We start from the raw sequence: 24770 nt of genomic DNA on the forward strand, positions 1-24770 counted from the left end.
GGAAGGGGATGGGAGAGAGGGAGAGAGATACAGTAATGTACAGTAAGATCATAAACGTACTTTTTTTCCATTTCATTGCCAGTCCTTTGTTCTCAGTCCCAAACTCGCTTGATTTTGCTCATTGTAGAGTGGCATGTGGTGGATAAGAGTTGAAGAAAAAAGAATAGCATTAGTACTGAATGGTCACAAGGGTTTCGGGGGGGGGGGGGGGGGAAACATGTTGGCAGGGGAAGGGGATGGGAGAGAGGGAGAGAGATACAGTAATGTACAGTAAGATCATAAACGTACTTTTTTTCCATTTCATTGCCAGTCCTTTGTTCTCGGTCCCAAACTCGCTTGATTTTGCTCATTGTAGAGTGGCATGTGGTGGATAAGGGTTGAAGAAAAAAGAATAGCATTAGTACTGAATGGTCACAAGGGTTTCGGGGGGGGGGGGGGGAAATGTTGGCAGGGGAAGGGGATGGGAGAGAGATACAGTAATGTACAGTAAGATCATAAACGTACTTTTTTTCCATTTCATTGCCAGTCGTTTGTTCTCGGTCCCAAACTCGCTTGATTTTGCTCATTGTAGAGTGGCATGTGGTGGATAAGGGTTGAAGAAAAAAGAATAGCATTAGTACTGAATGGTCACAAGGGTTTAGGGGGGGGGGGGAAATGTTGGCAGGGGAAGGGGATGGGAGAGAGGGAGAGAGATACAGTAATGTACAGTAAGATCATAAACGTACTTTTTTTCCATTTCATTGCCAGTCCTTTGTTCTCGGTCCCAAACACGCTTGATTTTGCTCATTGTAGAGTGGCATGTGGTGGATAAGGGTTGAAGAAAAAAGAATAGCATTAGTACTGAATGGTCACAAGGGTTTCGGGGGGGGGGGGGGGGGGAACATGTTGGCAGGGGAAGGGGATGGGAGAGAGGGAGAGAGATAATGTACAGTAAGATCATAAACGTACTTTTTTGCCATTTCATTGCCAGTCCTTTGTTCTCGGTCCCAAACTCGCTTGATTTTGCTCATTGTAGAGTGGCATGGGGAGAGAAGAAAAGAGAATAGCGTTAGTACTGAATGGTCACAAGGATGTCAGGGGGGGGGGGGAGAGAGAGATACAGTATGTTGGAAGGGGATGGGAGAGAGGGAGAGAGATACAGTACAGTAAGATCATAAACGTACTTTTTTTCCATTTCATTGCCAGTCCTTTGTTCTGTGAGTACAGTAGATGCCAGTTTGAAGAGACGTCTCCAGTTGCTGTGCTACAGTAAGCACGTCCAGCGTGTAACTCTGGGCATCCGTAGCAATCCATTTATAGTGTCCTTTATCTTTGTACAATCAGCCTTTGTAAGCTCAAATTTCCCCATGAGCCGTGTCACTATATCGAGGCGCAGATTTTCTGGGATTGCAAATTTATTACGTTGCCCATCATAATTGACCCGATTGCACCAATTCTTATACAGGTCAAAAGAAACATGCTCTTGGAAAATCTGTTGTGCATAACGGTGCATTTCCATCTTCGCTGCTTTAAAGAGAGTGTTGACACCCTCAGCTGTGATGACTTTGAGCGGCATGTCAGGCAAGGAAATCCCCACAGCGCACAATTCTTTGGGTATGATTCTAGGTGTTCTTTCATGTAGAGGTGATGTTCTTTGATGTTGAGGTAAGGTTGCGACGATCATATTTCCAGGGGACAATTGGGATGATGCAACCATTGCAGTGTCCATGTTGTTAGAGGCTTGGGATGGTGCATTGTGTCTGTCAGCCAACCAGTGAGATGTCAGTGGGGTACTTGTTAAGTTGGTCTGACGTTGTTGTGTATCTGAAGCATTATGTGTGGCAGGCAACCAGTGAGATGACACTGGTGTTGTGTCCATGTTCACCAATTCATTTGGTAAAACAGTTTCTGTGTCCATGCTAGGGCTGGCCAATCGGTTGGATGAAGCTGGTGTCATCTCCAAATCAGAAAAGTGGAAAGATGTGGTTGGTTGGGTCATTTCCAAGTCAAAATCCTCTGTTTCAAATGCATCAGGGCAGTCAAATTGTGATTGTACTGGATTAGATGTTGTGGGTGTAATGGGTGGCCCTGTAGCAGCTTGCCATTGTTTGGCTTGAGCAAGCATGTCAATCAGACCTCCTGACAGCACTTTAATTTGTCCTGTCAGTACATGAATTTCCGCTTTCAGTTCATCCACATGTACAGACAGTCCATTGTTTTGGGTTTCCAGGTGGGTCATCTTGCCCAAAATGTCTCTCACCAGCCCTGTGCAGCTACATTGTGGTGGGTTGTGATCCAGAAAGTTAAGTTTCCTACGGGACGGTGATTGAGATTTTTGTTCCAGAGGTGTAATGTGAAGCTCCAAAGGGTGCAAGTCATTATCTACGGGAACTGACACATCTGTCACTGTGTTAATGTCTTGCTGTGCATCAGTGTTAATGTCTTGCACCAGACAGTCATCGTGAGATTCTCCTATAGTCGCGAACAAAGACTTGTTCTTGGCCTTGGCATTTTTCCGTAGTTTGACAACAGGAATATTTTCTTTTCCTGCTTTCTTCTTAACGATATTATTTTTAATGTTTGGCACTAATGCAGCCATTCTCTTGGGACATGCAAGTGTAGGTTCTCCAGAATAGAATTTTTTTGTTTTCACCATCTTCAGTAGGCAGTGCACTCTACAATACACAACAATAAGATTCAAGTTAATACAGTACATACTGTACAGTACAGTACATTAGTTACAGTACAATACAGTAGCATACAGTATTGTATTATGGTATTACAGTAGTGAAAATTACAGTAGGTACAGTACTTGTGACTTATTTGGGCGCCTGATTTTCTTCATCGCACCTAAAATCGCGTCAAATTGCATCGCATACAATCATACAATTGACCCCATTTTTTATTGTATTCCCACCCTGATGGCTAAATGCCCCCATTGTTAACGCCACCCCACTTGCGCTCGCCACACTATATAAAATCAACTCCACGCCGACGTGGATTGTGGGGGTATGAAAAGGTCGGAGGACGCGTAACGCCGCCGCTCGCCACGCTTCGGGTTGGCGTTGATAGTGGGGTGGCGTTAACAATGGGGGCATTTAGCCATCAGGGTGGGAATACAATTAAAAATGGGGTCTGGGGGGCCATTTCACATACTGTATGAAACAGGCATCTGGGTACATCTGTACATACAGTACAGTACAGTATTAAAATCGCATCAAATCGCATCGCATGCAATACAATAGCATACAATGCAACAGCAATTTTCTCTTCAAAGGAATTTCAAGGGAAATCGCATCAAATCGCATGCTTAGGGTACTGGCATACAATTTCAACATTGGCTGCCCAGATACTGTAAGTCACAAGTACCGAAAATTATGTGACCGTACTGCATAGACATGAGCTTTTTTTTTCAATAAAAGGGATGAAGCGATAAACAAAAGTACAGTACGTTAACAGATGGGGCTTAGACAGACAGACTAGGAGGGGTGGAGGCAGGGGCGGGCTGGGCCGGGGGGCAGGATGCCATCTGCCCCCCAGGCCGCTCTGGCAGGTGTGCTGCGGGCCGCGCCGCCGCGCCCGTTTCTGAGGCCGCATTGCCGTTTGTTTTTTTTTTCACTGCCGGCGGCCATGTTACTGTGGTTTTTTAAATGATGTCTGAGGCCACAGCAACATGGCCGCCGGCCTCCACGGCTACGTGGAGGAGGGCTCCGGCCGGCAGCCTGTTCCCTCTTATCCCCAGTGGCAGTCGGCAGACGCTGGGTGCGGTGTGGACGTCATGACGTTGACGCCTCCCACCCACGCGTCTGCACTCAGAGACTGGAGGAAGGCTGGGGCCGCCCGCAGAGCAACTCGTGGGGGACGCTTCAGGAGGCCGCAGAGAGGGGAACAGAAATTTGTGGAGCCGCAGCAGGACAGGAGGAGCCTGGTCGAGGATAAAACACAGGATAGTAGTAAGTTAACATGATCTAAAACGACATACAGTATCTGTAATAATGCAATGACACCACAGGCTGCTCCCCCTGTATAATAATTTGTGTCATGGCATTACTATTAATAATAGTAATGCCATGACACAAATTATTATACAGGGGGAGCAGCCTGTGGTCATGGCATTACTTTTATATTATACAGGTGGAGCACCCTGTGGTGTCATTATTATTGTACAGGGGGAGCAGCCTGTGGTGTCATGGCATTATGCCATGACACCACAGGCTGCTCCCTCTGCATAATAATAATGCCATGACACCACAGGCTGCTACCCCTGTATAATATAAAAGTAATGCCATGACACCACAGGCTGCTCCCTCTGTATAATAATAATGCAATGACACCACAGGCTGCTCCCCCTGTATAATAATTTGTGTCATGGTATTACTATTGTTACTGTACTGTACTGTATATTACAGTATACAGCGGGAGTAGCCTGTGGTGTCATTGCATTATTATTATACAGTACAGCAGGAACAGCATGTGGTGTCATTGCATTATTATTATTATACAGAGGGAGCAGCCAGTGGTGTCATGGCATTCATTTTACTGTATATTATACAGGGGGAGCCACCTGTGGTGTCATAATTATTATTGTACAGGGGGAGCAGACTGTGGTGTCATGGCATTATGCCATGACACCACAGGCTGCTCCCTCTGTATAATACTGTAATAATGCCATGACACCACAGGCTGCTCCCCCTGTATAATACAAAAGTAATGCCATGACACCACAGGCTGCTCCCTCTGTATACTGTAATAATAATAATGCAATGACACCACATGCTGTTCCTGCTGTATAATAATAATGCAATGAATTAATAAAAAATGTAATAAAAAAAATAAAAAAATAAACTGGTACAGTATTCTGGTTCTCCGGATACCTGTAATCTAGTATTACTGTACAGTAATTACTGTACAGTATTACAATACGAACACCCACAGCTAGGGGATTTTGTACACAGCTAGGGGATTTTTTTACACAAACAGTATGACTGAGTCTGCGAAATAGTCTATTAATATGCGCAAAAATCCCCAAACTGCGAAAAAATACGTTACTACAGTATACAGTATTTACAGTATTACACCAACAGTATTTACAGTTGCACAGATTATACGAGAATACCCATAGTAGCAGCCTGCCAGTAGTAGCCCACCCTAATAGAGTATTGTCATCGCTAGTCGGGGATCTGCGGCCTATACACACCAGGCAATTTTAACACGTACAATATTCTAAATGGCGCTACAGTATCTCTACTGCACTGCACTGTACTGTATGTGGCATCCATGTTGATCCCTAAAATGGCGGAAAATCACGATACCACGTGATCCTATTGCTGTGACTACTTCAATTACAAGTACAGTATGCGGGAAAAAATGCCAAATGATCCGTTATTTACGGTATTACAACAATATTACTGACAATACCCCAATCCAGGATTTATTACACATTATACGGACAATACCCATAGCGGCAGCCTGCAGTAGCCTAATAAAGTATTCTCATCTCTAGTCGGGGAACTCTGGACCATACACACCAGGCAATTTTCAGATGAAAAACGTTTAGTGTGTACTGTATGATCCTCAAGAGAATCATGCACTGTTCATTATGGTACTTACTGTATGGTACAGTACCTGAAGCAGAAGTGCAGTAAGGGGGAGGGAAAGTTGATCCTGCCCTCGCAAATGTAGCGGGGGATCTGCGTCCCATACACACTAGGCAATTTTAACACATTGTACAATATTCCACATGGCGCTATCTCTACTGCACTGTGCAGCCATCTCGATTCCCAACATGGCTGAAAATCACGATACTGTATCACATGTGCTCCTATTACTGACTGACTCTGCGAAACAGTCTGTAAACATGAGAAAAACACCGGTCCCCTCGTTTGAGGAAAAAATACGTGTTTTACGGTATTACACCAATGGTATTACGAAGAGAACTAGTATTTAGCAGCCTACAGTAGCCCACCCTAATAGAGTACTGTCATCGCTAGTCGGGGATTTGCGGCCCATACACACCAGGCAATTTTAACACATTGTACAATATTCTCAATGGCACTTGTACAGTATACAGTATTCTGCACCGGGTGCATTTGAACAGTAGGGAAAGAAGGGAAACATCTTCATTCAGGGAAGGGTGGGAACCGAGCGCTTCCGCGCAGGGACCGTTTTGTAGTGCTGCTTACTGTATACTGTAATGCAGCAATCAGTGAAATGTACAAATGACTGTACTACTGTATAGTGTACTTACTGCTCCAGCGAGAAGATACAGTAGTGTTCTTGCGGAAGGAAGGCAGTATGATGGTAAAACGGTAGAAACACGAAAGCAGCAACAACTTGACTTTGGATTCAGCAGAATGAATAGTCCAGGTGTACAGGTAGAATCTCGTGCTTGTATACAGGCAAGAGATGAAGAGACGATCCGTAGCAATTCTACACGGTTTAGATGCAGAAAAACAAACTGGATTGTTTGACAATTTTAATGTACTGTAGCTGAATTTATGCTGGCAGAGACAAAGGAAATCCTTCATGAAGCTGATAGGTGCATTTGAATTATGTACAATTACCAGCGAAACAAAAAGGCAGACTGAAATTAACATACAGTATGACTGCAATCAACATCTTATTGTCTGAGGTGTCGGTCTGTGTCTGAGTTTGGAGAAATCTATTGTTGCTGAAAAAAAACGTTCTCTGTAGCGCAGTACAGTATGTACAGTATGGGTATTAACTATCGTTTTTGTTTGTGGAAAAGTCCGAAAGATTTTGATAAGCACCAACTACTGTAACTGTATTAGTTTAAAAAAAAAAAAAAGAACGTTTAAAAAATAAAAATATAATGTAACCAACTGAGGATCGAACTACTGATACTGAGATAGTGAAGCCGTGCCTCTACCCGCTAGGCCACTATTGCCTGTGATTTTACTGCTGGCAGATGGTTAGCATGGCTTCTGCACCAATCAAATACAGTTCATGACCATACAGTACGTCACTGCGGCTGCGAATAAAAGAAAAGAACTCTGTCCGTAAAGTAAGGACAAAATCCGTAGTGTAAAGTATGATACTGTAGGTCCTCAAATAAAGTTTTAAGTAGTCATCCAGCAATAGCAAAGGTTAGCATGTCTTCTGTACCAATTACATAAATGACCGTACGTAGCTGCTTCTGCGAATAAATACAAAACAATCTGTCCGTAAAGTAAGGACAAAATCCGTAGTGAAAAGTGGCTGGTTAGCAATGGTTAGCGAATTTAATCCCGAAACACGGTCCTCAAGGCAAGGAGTTTTACCTGAAAAGCTAAATCTATTTTGCGAAAAAAAACGTTTAAAAAATAAAAATATAATGTAATCAACTGAGGATCGAACTACTGATACTGAAATAGTGAAGCCGTGCCTCTACCCACTAGGCCACTATTGCCTGTGATTTTACTCCTGGCAGATGGTTAGCATGGCTTCTGCACCAATCAAATACAGTTCATGACCATCCAGTACGTCACTGCGGCTGCGAATAAAAGAAAAGAACTCTGTCCGTAAAGTAAGGACAAAATCCGTAGTGTAAAGTATGATACTGTAGGTCCTCAAATAATGTTTTAAGTAGTCATCCAGCAATAGCAAAGGTTAGCATGGCTTCTGTACCAATTACATAAATGACCGTACGTAGCTGCTTCTGCGAATAAATACAAAACAATCTGTCCGTAAAGTAAGGACAAAATCCGTAGCGAAAAGTCGTGGCGGCCACTGTTTTGTAGAAGAGATTTTTACGCATGCGCTGTACTGTTTGGGAAAAGTGACATCTGGTGGTCAATGAGTGTAAGTGCAGGTTACATTTACAAGATTACGTTACGTTATAACGCGATCTATAACGGGACTATAGCGCAAGGAGCAGGCGCGATCCAGGCGCGATTTGCATGGCGCACTGTATGCGCAACGCAGCCACGATGTACCAGGCCATAACTGTATAGACCAGAATAATGAACTCTGCAATAACAAGCAGCATGACAGGAATGGTCTGTAACCAATGGCGGCAATTCACTCCCCTGTCTGATGTTTGGGGTTTGCACATGAGTGAATATGCACATGTGCAAACCACCGGAGCGAACATCTTTGGTGAGTATCACACTCGCCGCGGAGGGGTGGGCAGGTGTCGGATGCAGGGAACAGCACAGTGGGGGCTCACCCATAGAAATGCTGCGCATACTCTTGTGAACTCAGGTGTGATGATGCCTGCTTGGGGCGGGTGGCTGACATATGACAGCGCCCACCCTGAATTTGGCCATCTATTGGCATAATTAAAGTCAGTCTAGACACCACCCCCTGGACCCCTCCGGTGGCTTACTTTCCAACTGGCCACCTGTGTTAGAGGACGCGGGTCCTGTGTGCGGAAGCCTAAATATCTACCTCCAGCGGCAGCTCACAGCTCCGTAACAATAGTGAGGATCATCATCGCATGAGGATTGGCGCCTACCAAATTGATATTGGTATACAAGAACTGGTAAGTGCACTTACCTTGTGACTCATTCCTACATGGGCCAATACCCACATCCCTGATCAGTCCTTTGAGATCAGTCCTTTTGAAAGTGTTATTCATTTTATCTTTAATGTGATTTTTTTTCGATTTTATTTTATTCTGTTTATTTTATGTGGTTATAAATATAAGTAAACACACTATTTTTTCAAACACTTGTGAGAATATATACTTTTTATGTAAAAGCGCTGCTCACATGCCTTGGGCGTGATTTTGTGTATTTTTCAGATGATCAAAGGAACAAAATAGTGATTTACGGTACAAATGCAAATAGGGACAAGTACGTAATATATAAAAGCCAGTTGCAGCAGCAGACACTGAGGCAATTATAACAGTGGCAGAGATATATTCTTAGAAAAGCACATGAGGAGAGAGGGCCCTGCTCGTTAGAGCTTACATTCTAAAGGGAATGGGCAGACAAACTGGGGTGACACAGCAGGGATAAAAGTGAGCATAAGGAGAGGTTAATAAATAAATGTAGGCACAGTTCATTGATGTTGTGTTTATACATCTACGGGCTAGGAGATTTGTAAGCGAAAAATGCCTATTTCAGATGTGCAGTACAACTACTACATCTCTTTGAGGGTCTCCAGTTGCAGTTATGCGAACATTCTCATTTTCAGACTGCATATGATTTTTCTCCCGCTAAAATTAGGGGGATTGTCCAACGAGGAGGCATGGTCAATGTAAAGAGGAGTGGCCAGGCCTCCTTAATTAAAAAAGAGAGAAAGACAAATTTATTCCTGCACCCATACGATCCTGCGGGCAGCAGGGTACACCTGAATGCAAGGAGAAGGAGAGGACAGGAAGCTGCTGCCTCTATCTCCCGCTCAGCTTACAGCACTGATCAGCATGTGCTCGGATGAAGAGAGAGGCTGCTCTCCCCTTTTCCATGCAACAGGGGAGGGCAGGCCCGGATAAAAAGTACCCACTCCCCCATCTTGGCACCACTGGGTGTGCTATATTAAGTTGACAATGTCTAGGTCAATCCCAAAATATTGACATGCATAAGGTCGACACTGAAAAAAGGTTGACACAAGCAAAAGGTCAACATGGAAAAGGTCAGCTCATCTTTTTTGCATCAATGTGGACCCACATTAGTGTCCGGATTTGCTCCCCATGGTTTGGGCCAGGTTCCCACTTTAATGTTCCCAATTGGAGCCCACTTGGATTTGTAAAGTATAAAAAGGTTTAAAAATGAAAAAAATCATTTTCTTATGTTGACCATAGCCACATCAACCTTTTGCTTCTGTCAAGATATTGCCCATGTCGACCATATGTAATTTGACCTATACATTGGGCCTGATTGTGATTGCCCAGAGTGCCCACCCTGTGGAAAACCCCATCCCCCATCACAGCTGCATTTACATGGAAATGGGCAGCGTTCACATGGGGACACCCATGGAATGCTGGGCGTTCACATGTCGGAGCGCCGCCACTATCCCCGTCACCCCCTTGCAAGCGCCATGCCGACAATGCATGTGGGCGAAAGCACCCGCACATGTGGAAAGGAGAACATGCGCATGTGCAGGGCGGAAACATCGGTCCCCCCATGCAAACACATGGGGGACCGATGTAATTAGAATTAGGGCGATTGACTGTAAAACATCCAGATACCTAAAGGACAGGTACTGTACAAAACACCTCCTTAGCACAGAAACAAACCTTCCCCTGACCTTACTTATACTGTGCGTTTTAGTTCAATTTTAATCCACCAACACTGTAACGTTTATATAGTGTATTTGAAATTCCTTGAAAAAGGGTAATATTCAAAAATGTATTGTACTGCACCTTGGAGGTTATTCTGGTTGGTGCGTACATTTCCGAAATCTTTCGTGGCGTGCGGACATCGTACGAAGAACCGCCCTCAGGACCTCCGCATACGGACGGACTCACACTAGAAGAACAGGGCGTGTTTACGGACGACATCCAAACCTTGCGTGTGCGGTGGATACACACAGAGGCGTAACAAGAACCTCATGGGCCCCATAGCAAAGTACCCTCAAGGGCCCCCCCCCCCCCAGCGATGGGGTGAGTAGGTGACAGCGATTGGGGGAGAGAGTGAGGGACGGTGACAGTAGATAGATAGCGATGGGGAGAAAAGGGTTTGCTACATCACTGCTGCAGCAGCGCGGACGGGACTCCAGCGCTCAGCACCAGAGGTCCCATACACTAACTGCAGGTCAGTGTATGGGGCTTCTAACGCTGAGCGCTGGAGTCCCGTCGGCGCTGCTGCCCTAACATTTAAAATTACCGGCACTTTCACCTTCCTCTCCTCCAGCTCCCCCGCCCCGTCCATCTTCTGGCACCAGTCCTATTGGCGGGGCCGCTGCTGCTTCGCTGCAAAATCCTCCTCCTCCAATACTCCTTCCCCCTCCAGTGCCGACTGGTGCCGAGACCATTCTGTGCGCTGCAGCAGGAGGGCGGGCTTGACGGACACCTCCCTGGCACGCTCCTGCGCTCTGCTCTGCAGTGTACACTCGCTGGTCTGGTGTGACAGGGTGCAGGGGATGCAGCGGGCCCCTGGTACTGTCCGGGCCCCATAGCAGCTGCACCCCCTGCACCCTCGGTAGTTACGCCACTGGATACACACATATTCTGCACGGTCTTACAGCGTATGCACGGTCTTACCGCGTCGGAACGGACGGGACCCTGGCCGTACGCACGGATGCGGTGTATTTTCGCAAAAATCACCACTCTTATCTGAACTCCGAAATCGGTCACATGACATTATATTTTGATCCCCAAATGTGTGGTTTTATTGGTAAATGTAGAAGTGACATGTATATTTATATTAGTGATAGGAAGTTCTGTCCATTGGTTGCAGTGTAAATGTGTGTCAAAACTGCAGCATATATTTGTGTGTTTAGTAATGGTCCATTTAAGCTGCAATGGTTCCAATTGAAGCTATGACAAGAGTGTAATTAATGAGTAATGAGTAAAGGAGTGGATTGTATTGTGTTCAGCTGACATTGGTTGCGGTGCGCCCGTACTGATTGGGCGTTCCGAATGCCTAGCGCATGACTGAGTGGTGTCCGCAAAGAAATACTTGCTTATGGACACCTCATATTTCTTGCCTTTTGGTTCTTGTGCATTCGGTGTGCTGTCCGAATGCACGCCTACCAGAATGAGTGCACTCCCTCGTGTACGCCCATGTTTACGCCCAGTTTAGTCCACTTTGAAACTACGCCCCTGTGTAGTTCCGAATGACGCCCATAATACGCCCATATTTCACGAGTGAATGCGGTGCACACTTCTGTACGGTGTTAGTGCGAACAAGTACGGAGACCATGCGTGGCACATGCGCATAGCGTTGCCCACGCATGCGCAGACGGCTAAAAAACGCCATCCGAAAGAGTGCGCGAAAGTACGCATCGACCAGAATAAGGCCCCTTGTATTGTTTCAGTTATGGGAGTACGTTTGCCTTTACATACAGAAGTAACACAATTCCTCTGATACTGTGTGACACAAAAAAAGATAAACTGTTTTGGGGGAATACTGTTCAATCATTTTCATGTTAATTCACAAAAAAAAACAGGTTGCCTTTAAGGCCAAAAGCATCCTGGGGTCCTGTGACTAGATCTTGACTGTTATGTGGAGTTTTCCTTAGTTTTGAGAAGTTCTAAACATTATCTGCCAGTTTGGAAGGTGCTGCTTTGTAATGAAAGTGCCACCCTGAGGCACTTAATATTGCAGAACTCGGCTTCAAAGGCTCAACCTCCAGGCTACAAGTGTGGAAGCCCTTTGCTTTAAAGATGTAACAGTAAGGCTTCAAAGATGACAAGTCAAGGCTTTAAATATGCAACCACAAAGCTTCAAAAGTTGAAGGGTGATCGGTGTGGCTGTAAGGTTTAGAACTTTACCATCAGATTTAGTCTCTCAGCCTTCAAATATTACTATTGAGGTAAAGTATAATCCATGTTACTGTACTTATTTGACCTAGTTTTTGCTCTAGACTCTTATTTATTTTCTTTCTAAAGTACACAAGTGTCTGAAATTAGTGAGATCTTTTACAAATATGCATCTTACAGTCAAGGGCGTATTAACGCTCTGAGCAGTTCTCAATCCATCTTCAACCACACATCTTAGTTTGAACCGGCAAGTGGATCTCTAATCCTCTGTGGCAGGAGATAATTGGGGCGATGTTGCATACCTCCCAACTGTCCTGATTATAGCTGTCCCTCTGTGGGTGGCAATGTCATACTGGAAGGGGGCAATTGGGGGGCAATGGAGACCACTGCTGGTCTGCTCTGCAGTGCAGCCAGTGATCACTGAAGAGATGCCATTCAAGGAGGGAGGAGTGTTAGGAAGAAGCCAGGGGCTGCCCAGTTGCTAGGGAAGCACTGAGCACGTCCCCAAAATGGTTAACCCTTTCATGACCAACATCTAGTAATGCTCAACAGCCCTAGCGCTAGTAGCAGATCCAATGGTGAGCCACTTTAAAATAAGAACAAATGAAAATCTTTCAACATTCAATGTAGACCATTTTCAAATAAAAAAATACAATTAATTTAAACATTTAAAACAGACTGTTTGAATAAAAAAAAAAAAATTGGACTGCAAAGGGTTAAAATGGGGGTTGCGGCGCTAGTCCACACCACCTGTACATGAGACCCATCCCTTAGCTCAGACCCCTTTACTGTGCCGTATTCGGCACAGTAGATTTGATTAAGCTATTAAGAAAGTTGAAAGGTATGATGTTGCATGTGCACAATAGGGCCAGGCTCCGGCACAGTACCAAAGTCTTTGATTTCCCTGCCAGGCACCATATTCCTGCAAACCATATTCCTGCAGATATCACTGGGAAGATGTTTCTGCGGACAGGGTTGGATTAAGTGTCAGGAGACCCAGTGCACCTAATATAGGTGGCCCTCCCCTCTTGCCAGCACTGCCCTATTGCTGTGCCTACTCAAGTATAAACTATTTATATTTCATTTTGTTTAGGAATGAGCACCAGACATTTTTCGTATTTTGGATCTGGATTGGTTTTGCCAAAACAGCATTCTGGGTTTTGGTTTTATTTACACTCATTCCCACTCTATTCTTAACACCTGCTTTAAGGTGCTATTATGCCTGGGCAGTCTTTCTGGGGCTGGTACAGTAGTTCACCCATTCTATTATAAACCGTTACCTCCGTACCCACCACCACATATGCACATTTTCTGTTGCGGGTCAAATTCTTCTAGTGAATTCAAACCTGGTGACAACTGGCCTAGGGCTAGTGGTATGATTGTATGTGGACATGCTGAGAACATGTGATTTTGGAGGAGCACACACTCTTTGTGCACTCAATTTTTCCAAAAACTTATTATTGACAATCTCTATCGATGGTTATGCTTAAAGGGGGACACTTAAATAGCATGTTTCCAGCAATCTGCAATACCAGTGAGTGTTGCATCTTAGCCCACCACACTTCACTGAACAGTTGCTGAGTTAGTCTCAGAAGTGCAACCTGTTACATTAGGTAAGTTTACACTCGTTGGAAACTCATAGGCCCTTATTCAGATCTGATCGCAGTACAAATTTTTTCTCAAAATGGGCAAAACCATATGCACTGCAGGTGGGGCAGATGTAACATGTGCAGATAGAGTTAGATTTGGGTGGGGTGTGTTGAAACTGAAATCTTAATTGCAGTGTAAAAATAATGCAGCCAGTATTTACCCTGCACAGAAACAAAATAACTCACACAAATCTAACTCACTCTATACATGTTAAATCTTCCCCACCTGCAGTACACATGGTTTTGCCCATTTTGAGAACAAATTTGTACTGCAATCAGATTTGAATAAGGGCCTTAGTGAGCTCTGGGGAGAGTAATCTCACTGGAAAGTAGAGATGTGCAGGCTCGGATTTCCCAGATCCGAGCCCGCACGAACGTCATCAATACGAGCCTGGATCTGAGCGGCGCTCTGAGCTTCCCGCCTGACTCGGATCCGGGCACGCGGACAAAACGTCATTGCCCGGCGCCGGACCGCTATATAAATAGCGAGCACCCATCGCCATTTGTCACTCGTGATTTGAGCTTGTTAGAGAGAGTAGGGATAGTCTGTGTGCGGAGCTTTGTTAGGTTAGGTAGGTTAACGAGCTGTGTTTTGCTGCTGGGACGACTGCCAGTGCCTACTAGTGCCACTGTCTGCTCTGCTCTCTGGTGGTGTGTGCTCTGCACTGCCAGTGGCTGCCAGCCCAGCAAGTACCTGGCCACTTCAATCAGTAATAGGCATGTGTATATGACTGTGCAGTGTGATTTGTGGTGTCGGACAACGTCAGTAACATTGTGCGGGCATTACACATGGGCAATTTCCAGCACGTGCCATGTTTTGCCCACACAATAAATTTGGTGCTGCAGCATTTCATCAGAAGTGACAGAAGCGTGCAGGAGATGCTTGTGGTGGCCCGCAAAATTTGCGGACACTTTCGGCAATCTGCTACTGCCTGCCGAAGGCTAGAGCAGCAGCAGAAACTCCTCCTGCCCTGCCATCAGCTTAAACAAGAGGTGGTGACTCACTGGAACTCAACCCTGTATATGCTGCAGAGGATGGAGGAGCAGTAAAAGGCCATTCAAGCCTACACGGCCACCTACGACATAGGCAGAGGAGCGGGGCGGCACCTGACTCAAGTGCAGTGGAGGCTGATTTCCGTGTTATGCAAGGTTCTCCAGTCATTTGAACTTGCCACACGTGAAGTCTGTTCCGACACTGCCAGCTTGAATCAGATGATTCCCCTGATCAGGCTGTTGCAGAAGCAGCTGGAGAAAGTGAAGGAGGAGCTAAAGCATTGTGATTCCGCAAAGAATGTAGCTCTCGTGGATGAAGCCCTCCATACGCTTTGCCAGGACACGAGGGTGGTCCATCTGTTAAAGTCAGAGGATACATTATGGCAACCGTGCTCAATCCTGGGTTTAAAGCATATGTTGTGTCTCTGTTTCCGGCAGCCACAAGTCTACAATGGTGCAAAGACCTTTCTGGTCAGGAGGTTGTCATCTGAAAGGGACCGTGACCCGGCCACAGCTCCTTCTTCATTTTCTCCCACACCTGTGGCTGCGAGGAAACAGCTGCGATTTCCCACACAACCCGCTGGTGGGGATGCAGGGCAGGAGGAGGGAGTTTGGACATCTGGTCCGGACTATAGGACCTGCCAACGATTGCTGACATGTTTACTGTCGCTGCATTGGATGCTGTCACCAAAAAACGGTGGAGGAATACTTTGGTAACAGCCTCCAAGTAGAAATGTCAGACAGTCCTTACCTGTACTGGCAAGAAAAAAGGCAGTTTGGAAGACCCTGTAGAAACTGGCTTTATTTTACCTGAGTTGTCCCCCCTCCAGTGTGTACTTCGAAAGAGTTTTTAGTGCAGCGGGGAACCTGGTCAGTGAGCGGCGAACGAGGTTGCTTCCGCAAAATGTGGAGAAGATGATTTTTATAAAAAGGAATTATCAATTATTCAATGAAGACAAGGAATTGCCTCCAGAGATTATAACGGAACCTATGATTGTGGAGTCCAGCGGAGATGAATTGAAAATCTGTGAGGATGAGGAAGTACACACTGAAGAGGGCGAGGAATCAGAGGAGGAAGATGACGAGTGACATCTTATCTCTGTAGAGCCAATTTATACAGGAAGATACTGTATGAATTGGTTTTTTTTGTGTGGGGGCCCAAAAAAACAATCATATCAGCCACAGTTTTGTAGGCCCTGTCGCTGAAATGTTTGGTTTGTTAAAGTGTGCATGTCCTATTTCCGCAAGGGTGGGTGGGAGGGCCCAAGGACAATTCCATCTTACATCACCATTCATTAATCCCACTGCTGAGAGTCATTGGTTGCTGCACCAATCGCCCACTGCTCCTCGGCTGGTCATCGCCTAGTTATGTCTGGTCAGTAGGTTCCATTCTACTGCCGTACATATAATACCTCTCTGCTGGTGCATCTACTGCCTTCGATAGGGTGTTACAGGTGTCTCCGGGAAGCCATTCTGCAGTGTTGTTAATAGAGGCACTGTACCTTAAGCACAGATAACACATACATGACTGTGTGCCATTCTGCCACTGCCTGCCGAATCGCCCACTGCTCCTCGGCTGGTGGTAAACACGATCAAGCCAGATAGTGGTCTTATTGGATATTAAACTGATAAAAACAGATACACACTCGCAGACCAATTCAGTGCTGCACCAATCGCCCACTGCTTTTCGGCTGGTCGTCGCCTGTGGTCCGAAGGTTCCACCCCTTTGCAGCTATTGCAGTGCTGCACCAATCGCCCACTGCTCCTTGGCTGGTCATCGCCTGTGGTCAGAAGGTTCTACTCCTTTGCGGCTATTGCATTGCTGTACTAATCGCCCACTGCTCCTCGGCTGGTGGTAAACACGATCAAGCCAGATAGGGGTCTTTTTGGGGCCTAGTTTTACAAACTGCCATCCTGTCTGCCGCTGCAGTGCCACTCCTAGATGAGCCACGTGTTTGTGCCGCACACTTGTGTGGCTTAGCATAGTTATCCAGCTACCTCGGTGCAAAATATTGCCCTAAAAACAATATTGTGAGGTTGGGGTGTTCAAAATAGACTGGAAATTAGTGGAAATGAATGATATTGAGGTTAATAATAGCATAGGAGCAAAAAAAAAATTATGCTTTAAAAAAAAAAAAAAATCAGAACCCAAAACATTTAGGGGGTGTTTTGGCAAAACCCATTAGAACCCAAAATCTGAAGGTAATAAGAACTCAAAACCCAAAACGTGAAAAGTGGCCGGTGGACATCCCTACTGGAAAGTTGCATTAAAATGAAGTTTCCCCCGTAATTTTTCATGAACTTCACAACAGGCTTCTCTGTGCAAAAGCATAAGGAAATTGTTCCAGGAAAAACACAGCAATTATTTTTAGCCAGGAGGGTATTGGTATAATATTAATGTTATTGTCAGTGGTTACCACTTTGATGACTTGGGTAAATGAAAAATAATATCAACCAAAAACTATCAACAACAGTGTGTTTCTGTACCTTGAATTATTGTCCCATATCAGCTACAGCAGCTCCTAAAATATTTATTAATACCGTTTCGGACAGCTTAGGAATACTCCACATTTCCTTTAAATTAAATGTTCGATCAAAAACCTATGATTTTTGTCAATGGATACTGGATGGTACAACATGTGATTCTGAAATAAAATCCATGGTCGTATCTGTAATGGATGCAGATTGTTATCACTTATGTTGTATTTCATTGAAATATTGATTTCTGGAACTGTTTTATACTGTTTAAAATGAAAAGTTGAATTCTGTTTTAGTCGAATATGTAGAATCGATAAATTTATAAAAATTGTATTTATTACAAAAAATATTCTAAAAGTTTTTAACTTTTACATAACCCTACCCAGAGCACAATTCCTAACATTGGGCCTGATTCAGATCAGAGCGATGCTGTGCAAATTTGTACAGGATTGCAATCAGATTGCCGCAGCCAAAACAGAGTGAAAGTCTGCGAATTAATTGCAAATGGATTGCTGATCACTGGCCATCTGCAAATCCATACGCAACTCATTCACCATTAAATGATTTTCCTAGTGTGCGCAAGTGTGCGTAACTCTGACCCTTCCACAACTCTGTGGCAGAAACAGGCTGATTGAGGTAGGAGCTGATGTCAAGGACCCTCCCTGAAAACACCTGAGTATGCTAGCGTGCTACCACCCCCAAATGCAGACTTCCTGTCGGTCAAATTGCAAGGGGATTGCTATTAGATTCATTGCGGATTTTGTCACCTTGTGACCCTGCACATGCACGCTACAATCCATACACACCCACATGCACGTTATGATCTATAAGTACGTTTGATAATCGATTAGGTACTTGTATACTATCACGGCTATATGTAATGGCATGCGATGGCATACGATGCGATTTTACCGGGTTTTTAATGCATTTGTGAAAAAATCGCATGCCATCGCATCTATTTACAGTATGCATCACTTAATTATGTGTCTGTATACTTTGTCTTGTTTATGTAGTGAATGACTAATGTCATGCATGATGTATACTGTAGAATGTCTTATGCCATATGTCTTGAAATGTACAATAATGTATGGATGGTTTCATGGTGTATTGTGTTTTAGCTGTGCCACAGCACAGTGCACATGTATATAAGAAGGTGTAGATATCTATGTAGGTTGTAGAGTTTAAAGGAACACACAGTAGGCAATGGGCTGACACCTAGTCCTCAGGCCAAGAGGTTTTCTGCTTGAAGACTGAAATTTTATGGGCTCCTGATGATGTCGGAACCAGAGGTGTCTGAACTGCACCTCTGCACTAGTAAGGCATTTTTTGCAGGAAGCACTTTTTATCCTTTACTCTAGCCTTCTGGCTTGGCCAAAACACTAGTGACTATTAATTAATTGCACTTTCACCACACCTTTTAATTCTTTTGGGGAGGTTTGGTTTTGCCTGGGGCTCAGACAGGGCTGGCACAGGCCCTGGTGATTGTTGACAAATTAGAACTAGTTGTTATATTTATATCCCTACTGTAGTGTGTATGTGTGTTTCATGTAATAAGGAACTGCATACGGTTCTTTCAGATTTTAGGATACTGCGCACATGCACCAAAGCATAAAATTGGCAACTGCACATGTGCTGGATCAATCATAAGCACATAGATGCGGGTCACTCTTGCATATTGATTGATCAGTCTGCCATGTCAGTGGACCACACATTCCATGAAATTGGCATTTCTAAGCAGTTAATGGTCATGTTCAATGTCCATGCATTCTTGTTGAAGTGTCACGGGTATGTATGCTGGCGTCCATTCACAACTGCAGCATGCAGGCAAAAATTCGATGCCTACTCAGATAAATATTTTTCACCTAGATTGGAGTGACTGCAATTTCAGATACTAATGTTTATGACTGTGGCTGTGGGTGTATTAAAGATGTATAGGCCTCCACATGCAGAAGCACAAATCGTTAGCATACAGTATATGGATTCTCACAGTAGCATAAGCAAGTAGCCTGTGTCAGTCAAATGAATGCATCCAATTTAGAATCAGGGTCTACAGAATGTGTGCTCTATACAAGTAGTTGTAAATAAATGTATTTATTTATTAACAGTTTCATACATATTCCGCAGCGCTTTACAGAGACTATTTGAACATTCACATCAGTCCCTGCCCCAGTGGAGCTTACAGTCTATATTCCCTACCACATGTACACGCACACACAGACATTCTAGGGTTAATTTTTTTGGTACCCAATTAGCCTACCAATATATTTTTGGATTGTGGGAGGAAACCGGAGTACCCGGAGGAAACCCACGCAAGCATGTGGGAGAATATACAAACTCTGCACAGTTAGGGCCATGGTGGGAATCAAACCCATGACCTCAGCGCTGTGAGGCAGTAATGCTAACCATTACACCATCCGTCCATCAAACTAGAGACGTGGCCCCAAACTGAGCTACTTCTTTAGCTATGAGGTAAAAAACATTTTACTACTCAAAATTAAAAATGTTAAATTGAAGTAAATATATTAAGCAAAGCAGGATTGTCAAATACCAGATAATTAACATTTTAATGTAATTTTCAATGTATTTATTCTGTTAGCATTACAAGGTGATGTCAAAAAATGCTTCCATATGACGATGACTCACTGTCTGAACAGCAGATATTCTGAAATAGTCAGTCTGGAAATATCAGCTTGTTTTCACGCCACTGGCTCACAAATGTTGATGAGTAGGAGCGATAAAAGTAAATGAATAACTGTCACAGAGCCAGACGGTTATTTGTTCACCTGATATAATCATGGCGCACTCTACAATTTACTCATCCTGATGGAGCTATTGTGCGAGTTATTTTCCTGCCACAAACATTGAGCCTCTGAGACGCATTAATTCTTTTCTTACCATATAGCAGGGATCTCCTTATGTCTCTCCAGTACTGTATATAGGGGGTTATTCTGGTTCGCTCACAAAGGTAAATTCACTCTCTAATGGACAAAACCATATGCACTGCAGGTGGGGCAGATGTAACGTGTGTAGAGAAAGTTAGATTTGGGTGTGGTTAGTACTTCAACCTGATCTATATTGCAGTGTAAAAATAAAGCAGCCAGTATTTACCCTGCACAGAAACAATAAAACACCCAAATCTAACTCTCTCTGCACATGTTACATCTGCCCCACCTGCAGTGCACATTGTTTTGTCCATTAGAGAGTGAATTTGCCTTTGCGTGTGAACCAGAATAACCCCCATAGTTTGCACTACTGAGTAAGCAGCATTACGATTATATTGATGTCTTTGGTATGTGCTCTGGTGAAGGGTTATTGTTGCTCCCAGTATGCCCTTGAAACAAGTCACTAGTTGGAGGCCTACCCCCCCCCGTCGCATCCGCTCCGGTGTTTGTACGCCAGAGCTTCCCGGCTGCCGCTGTCCCCGCTGCCTTAGCCGCCGGTCACATTCAGCAGTGACGTCGGCGGCAGGCTGGGGGATGTTCGCGGCGGCTCTGGAGGACTCGGGTGCCTGAGCACTCCAGAGTCCCCCCAAGCCACGCCGAACATACCCGAGCCTGCCGTCGACGTCACTGCTGCTGTAAAATGAGTGGCAGCTGACTGCGGGCGGCCGGGTTAGGGGAGCTCTGGCATATGCCAGAGCAAAGGTGATGGGCGGGACTGGGGGAGTGCGACGGGGGGGGGGGGGGCTCTAGAGGTGCTGCGCCAGTGGTGCTCACCTGGATACCACTGGCGTTCACCTATTCCATATTAGTGGTATGCAGGAAAGTTTCATACCACCCAAGGGGTTAAGGGACTAAGGGACATTCATGCTGCATACACATTTGACAACATTGCAAACAATGCAATGCTATCAAAGATAACAAACTATATAATGCATACACATTGAGCAATTTCACAAACAATATCTTCAGTGACCACATCCAGTGGAATGCGATCATTGTCAGTGGCGCTGAGGGGGTAATTTTTACCCGGCCCAGGGTCTCATGGAGGGGACTGAGTCCTGCTCCCCTGCTGCAGAGAGCTGGGCTGTGGGAGTAGAGAGCACAGGCTGCCGTCGCAGCACAGCCTCTTTCTCCAGCCCAGCACATGCTGCTAAGTGCCGCATGCTAAACAGAGGAGAGAGGTAGCTGCAGCGTCAGCCTGTCCTCTCTCCCTGAGTGGGAGTCCCATCTACTGGTTGGCCTCCCACACCCCCTGCTATTTCTTTTTTACAGGGGTGAGTCCATGCCCTTTCCCGTTGGCAATGTCCCTTTTTTCAGCGCGGCCCCAGCGGATGCCTGCCTGGTCCGCAGTGCTTCTCTCCTTCAGGTCGCCTGACAGCTGATAATTACATATGCATAATACATATATAATGATTGGCTGCCCGGTGGGACATCAAGACGTCACTCAGCTCGCAGCTCGCTCAAATATGAACAGGAGGCAGAGTGCAAAGTATGCTGGGACAGGACGAGTCTGATGATGTTCGCGGCCCACCATTATTGCTCCTGGCGTGTTGCGCAGCAGCTTCGAGAAGACTGGGACATTTTGTTTGGACGCTGGAGACCTGCCGCTGCCCACTTCTTGAATAAATGCCTTTTATTTATGCTAACTGTAAAGTAAGCAGAAAATGTTCAAAGTTGTTTCTGCTCCAGCCTGCAGATAAAGTGTACGGTATATATAGCTGTATATAAACAACTAGTAAGCCCGCTCGAAGCAAATGCTTTGAAAGCTAGTAAGGTAGCTAATGTGAGACACAGAAAGAGATGTAGTTTCACTTGCTGCCAATAGATGGCAGTGTTTCGGAGACACACAGACACTAGACATATATATATATATATATATATATATATATATATAGAAAGTTGGGTTCTCAGGTTGGCACTCTGGTTAAAGATAAAACTGTTCCGGTGCCAGGCACATAATGTGGTTAATAGAAAGCACTTACCCCCTCGCAGAAAGGATTGGAGCCGGCACACGGTAGTAGGTGATGAAAACTGCTCACATGCAGTTGAAACGGCTGTCAGGTCGGCAGCTGTCTCTTTGTGCAATGATGTAATTGCAATAAACCCTTTTTTTCTTCACCTACTACCGTGTGCCGGCTCCAATCCTTTCTGCGAGGGGGTAAGTGCTTTATATATATATATATATATATATATATATATATATATATATATATGTGGCATCCTACAATATGATTGTATATACGTGTAAAAAAATGAAGAAACCTTTTATAAATGTACTAAAGATGTGTCTTCCTCGCAGAGGGGAAAATATTGCATTATTTATGTGATGTTTGGGAAGGACTTTATTGGATTGTCAGCAAGTGGCGATTATTGTGTTAAAGTGTCCCCATAGACTTGTCACAGTATACAGATGTCTCGCTGATGGCTGACGGTTGTCAAGTGGGAGATTATAAGAATAATAAAGTTGGCTGGATTGTGGCTGGCACCAGAACTGCCGTTATTACCTGGCAGTTCCCCTCAGAGACTGGTAGTCAGCAGAGCTACGCAGCAGGCAGGGCGGATAGTGGTGCTGTGGAAGGCCGGGACACTGACAGCATCCAATATGGGGAGTGGTAAGTGTTGAACCCTGCCCCGGCAAGCCCAGCACTGCCTTATATGTTTAGTGACACCCAGGATTACCTACACCTTGAGAACAGCCAGCAGAAGGGGACTAAACCCAGCCGGCTTACCTGGCCTGGGGACGTCCCTACAGAATCGTCATTCTGCCATTAAATAAATAAAGAGCACACAGTAACAAGCTAAATCCGGTGGAAACACCAGGGGATGCTCCAAACTAGTGCTAGTTATACTTCAGGAGACTTTCAGAGATAGAGAAAGGCTTGACACATTTAGCAAGAGGAGAGCTGCTATCAGTCCTATCTGATGATGCTTTCAGACCGCATAACTGGCTTTGACCCTGTATTTAAAAACGTTTCCAAAAACGGGTCTGCCAGATAAAACCCCTTTCACACCGCAGCTCTTAAACGGTATATTACCGTTTAAGTGCCGATTTTTTGACACTGGCAGACCCGTTTTTGGAAACTTTTGAAATACAGGGTCAAAGCCAGTGCAGCCTTCAGCCCCCGCGCGCGTGTCGACACCCCCGCGGGTGTCGACGACCCCCCGCGCGCGTGTCGAAACCCCCCCGCGCGTTTTGACGCCCCCCCGTGTCGACCTACCCCCGTGCAGCCGGTACCTCCGTTGTGGATCCCGGCACTGCAGTTCTGTATGGTCGGAAGCACTTATGAAAAAAAGTGTCTTTCAGAAATGGCTGCCCCATAGGAAAACCTGTTTAAAAAAACTGTCTTTCGTATGGGTGCAGCCATTTTCCAAAAGTCACTTTTCTTATAAGAAAAGCTTTTTTTTTAAAAAGCTGCCCCATGACAGCGAAACGCGGAGGTGCAACCTAAATGGGACTCTGATCACCAGCACCCCTCTTACACCACTTGGAGTTGAAAAAAAACAGCAAATATATCCATCACTTGGGCCACTCGTTTACAAATTCCAGCTGACCGGCCCACAACCACTATCCGAGGCAAAGCAACATCGTGGAGGCACGCCACCTCCTGAAAGATGCCCGGGAACCATTCTGTGGATTACAAGCGGCAACGGTCCTCGAGTGTTTTCCCCAAACCAACTTGGATTACAAAATTATTCACCTAGGACGACCACATCCTGATGGGATAATTCCCTAAAAAGTCCTACCTACACCTCTCCAAGGATTTGGGTGACTATTGTATCATTGTCCCTATTTTTAATTCTACCTTTTTATCCAATTTTACATTTTTTGCATTATGGTATAATAAATGTATTTTCAATTATATATCCACACCTGACCATTTTATATTCATTTACAATTTAATTTAATTCATTTAATTGCATGTTCTAGCGCAATCACCCACTCTTGCTTTCTTGTTTATTGTATTGGAGGTGACTCCCCCAATTTTAGATTGCTGCTGTAAGCCAAGCACACTCATATTGAAGCGCCTTAAACAACTGATATAGATTTCTATATCTTCTCCTTTTTTGTATGTTCATACTTTTGTCTTTATTATGGTATGTACGGTAAGTTAATATATTGTTAATGTGCTAAGAGGACTGGAACCAGAGCGGAGCCCGGAGGAGTGAATTCATGTTCCAGTAAAAATAAATCGGTTGTGTTCTTGTGAAAGTGCTCATTTGTTTACTCTGTTACCTTATGAAACAGTACCAAATTGTAATTTGAGTGTTGTAATAAATACAGTTCAATTAATCGGTGTTGCTGTATTTCACCTGAGAAGAGAAGATCTCCGGAATCCATACTTACCTATCCTAGGAGAATTC

At 44.8% G+C, this 24770-nt stretch overlaps 2 protein-coding genes across 2 annotated transcripts in view; both read right to left on the reverse strand.

Annotated features, from left to right (window-relative positions):
- LOC146031271 (uncharacterized) overlaps positions 1-24770 on the reverse strand; it is a 333294-nt gene that overhangs the window by 287170 nt on the left and 21354 nt on the right. The gene's annotated exons all lie outside the window — the stretch shown is intronic.
- Positions 953-6893, reverse strand: LOC146014863 (uncharacterized). The gene is made up of 2 exons (XM_083151619.1): positions 6227-6893; positions 953-2654 (listed from the first exon to the last, which is right to left on the reverse strand). The coding sequence occupies exon 2, from the start codon at positions 2633-2635 to the stop codon at positions 1244-1246; it is 1392 nt and encodes a 463-aa protein (XP_083007745.1). The 5' UTR covers positions 2636-2654; positions 6227-6893; the 3' UTR covers positions 953-1243.

Source organism: Crinia signifera, chromosome 1 (assembly GCF_055691185.1).
Source record: "Crinia signifera chromosome 1, ASM5569118v1, whole genome shotgun sequence".
NCBI lineage: Eukaryota > Metazoa > Chordata > Amphibia > Anura > Myobatrachidae > Crinia > Crinia signifera.